The following is a 1,607-nucleotide window of genomic DNA, read 5'->3' as shown; positions in this document are numbered from 1 at the left end:
AAAAATATATTTTTAAAAAATAAAAAGAATAACAAAAAAAGAACATCTCGTGTAAAAGTGTGGCATTATTTACTGAAATTGGAGGCATGCACACCCTATGAGCCAACAATTTCACCTGTAGAGATAACTCCTCCACATTAAGTCGGGTTTCTTGGAATGCTGAAAATCAATGTGGAAGATGGTTAGTTCACACTGGGCTGTGGGTTCAATCCCCAGTCCCGGTCGGGGTGTATGTGGGAGGCAACCGATTAATGTGTCTCTCTCACATATACATCCAACAGAAATGTGCACATATTCTCAAGAGACATACACTAGAATGTTCTTGATAGCCTCAATAATAACACCACCAAACTGGAAACAATCCAAATGCTATCAATAGTAGAAAAAGAAACGGATTCAGCTACAGGCTGGACTGCCCGACAGCAATGAACAACTGCTACCCACAACAATGCGGATGAATCATACGTGTAAACAGCAAACATCAAAGAATAGATGCTACGAGTCCATTTCTATAAAGTTAAAAAAAAAAAAAAAGACAGAACAGAGTACTTACGAGGTGCACGAGAGCAATCAGCATACAGGTCAGGACAGTGTTTACTTGGGGCAGTGACTATGGGGAGGTGGGAAGGGATTTCGAGGTATTGGCTCGATTCTCCCCAGACCTGGAGCGGTTCACACCAATGCTCATTTCATGATGACTCATTCAGCTGTACAGTTCTGTTTTTTCCACTTTCTGTATGTATTATACTTCATAGAAAATGACTTAAAAAGCAAATTGCAGAATACAGATAGTACGTCACCATCTGTGTTTTAAATAGTGAAATACATACGTAAAGGACGATATTACTGAAAAGGAAACTGGAGACTAGAAATGACAGGGAGACTATTTTCCCCAATATTCCTTTTTTTTCCTTTGACATTCGTGCCATGCACATCAGTACCTGACCAACATTTCATTTCTATCAGTATTTCAAAGTTAACTTACCAAATCCCTGCCACGATAAAAGCAGCAGTTGTGATGGGGATCAGGGCTGGATACTTGACATCATAATCTTCAATCCCACGATACCACTCCAGATAGAGAATGCAGTAGAATGCAATGGACACGCTGACAAGCAACAAGGCGCCGCCAGAGAGAAACCAACTGTAAGACAAAAATGTCATCAGGATTGACAGCTCTTAGCACATCAGCAGAAATCTTACAAGTTTTCACCGGTTGCCTAAACATCTGTTTCTACAAGAATATCAACTGGAAGAGGAACACAGAGGGACCCACAATCACTGGATTCCAGATTTCAGAAAGTCCAATCTACGGGGAGATGAGTGAGAAAGGACGAGCCTGAGACCCACGAGAGGATGAAAAAGTAAGCCTCTCAATACAGGCATGCATGTGTGCGCTCATAAACAGCCCACCCGAAACAGAACCCTGGTTATGGCTATGCATTTTCCTCAAGAACATAGGAGAGAGAGCAGCTTTCCTTTTGTTTCTGAAGTTGTGAGTGTGTCAGGTTTCTTGAAATGCTGAAAATCAATGTGCAAGATGGTTAATTCACACTGGGTTATAGGTTCGATCCCTGGTCCTGGTTGGGGGTGTGTGTGGGAGGCAA

General features: G+C 41.8%; 1 protein-coding gene across 3 annotated transcripts in view; it reads right to left on the bottom strand.

The window, feature by feature from the left end:
* The window catches only part of LOC102422253 (transmembrane protein 128-like), a 5,795-nt gene extending 4,236 nt beyond the window's left edge, over window positions 1–1,559 (bottom strand). The window contains exon 1 of one of the 3 annotated variants that reach the window (XR_001346095.2): window positions 986–1,553. Coding sequence is in view for 2 of the 3 variants with exons in the window: in XM_014448095.2 (XP_014303581.1) it covers window positions 986–1,164 (179 nt within the window). In the remaining variant the exon portion in view is untranslated. Of the gene's footprint in view, window positions 1–985 lie in introns of all 3 variants that reach the window. The other 2 variants (XM_014448095.2, XM_014448094.2) reach the window with 2 other exon arrangements.
* Window positions 1,560–1,607: the final 48 nt, after the last annotated feature.

Source organism: Myotis lucifugus, unplaced genomic scaffold, assembly GCF_000147115.1.
Source record: "Myotis lucifugus unplaced genomic scaffold, Myoluc2.0 scaffold_762, whole genome shotgun sequence".
NCBI lineage: Eukaryota > Metazoa > Chordata > Mammalia > Chiroptera > Vespertilionidae > Myotis > Myotis lucifugus.
The sequence above is the reverse complement of the archived record's forward strand: the minus strand, read 5'-3'. Positions and strand labels throughout refer to the sequence as shown.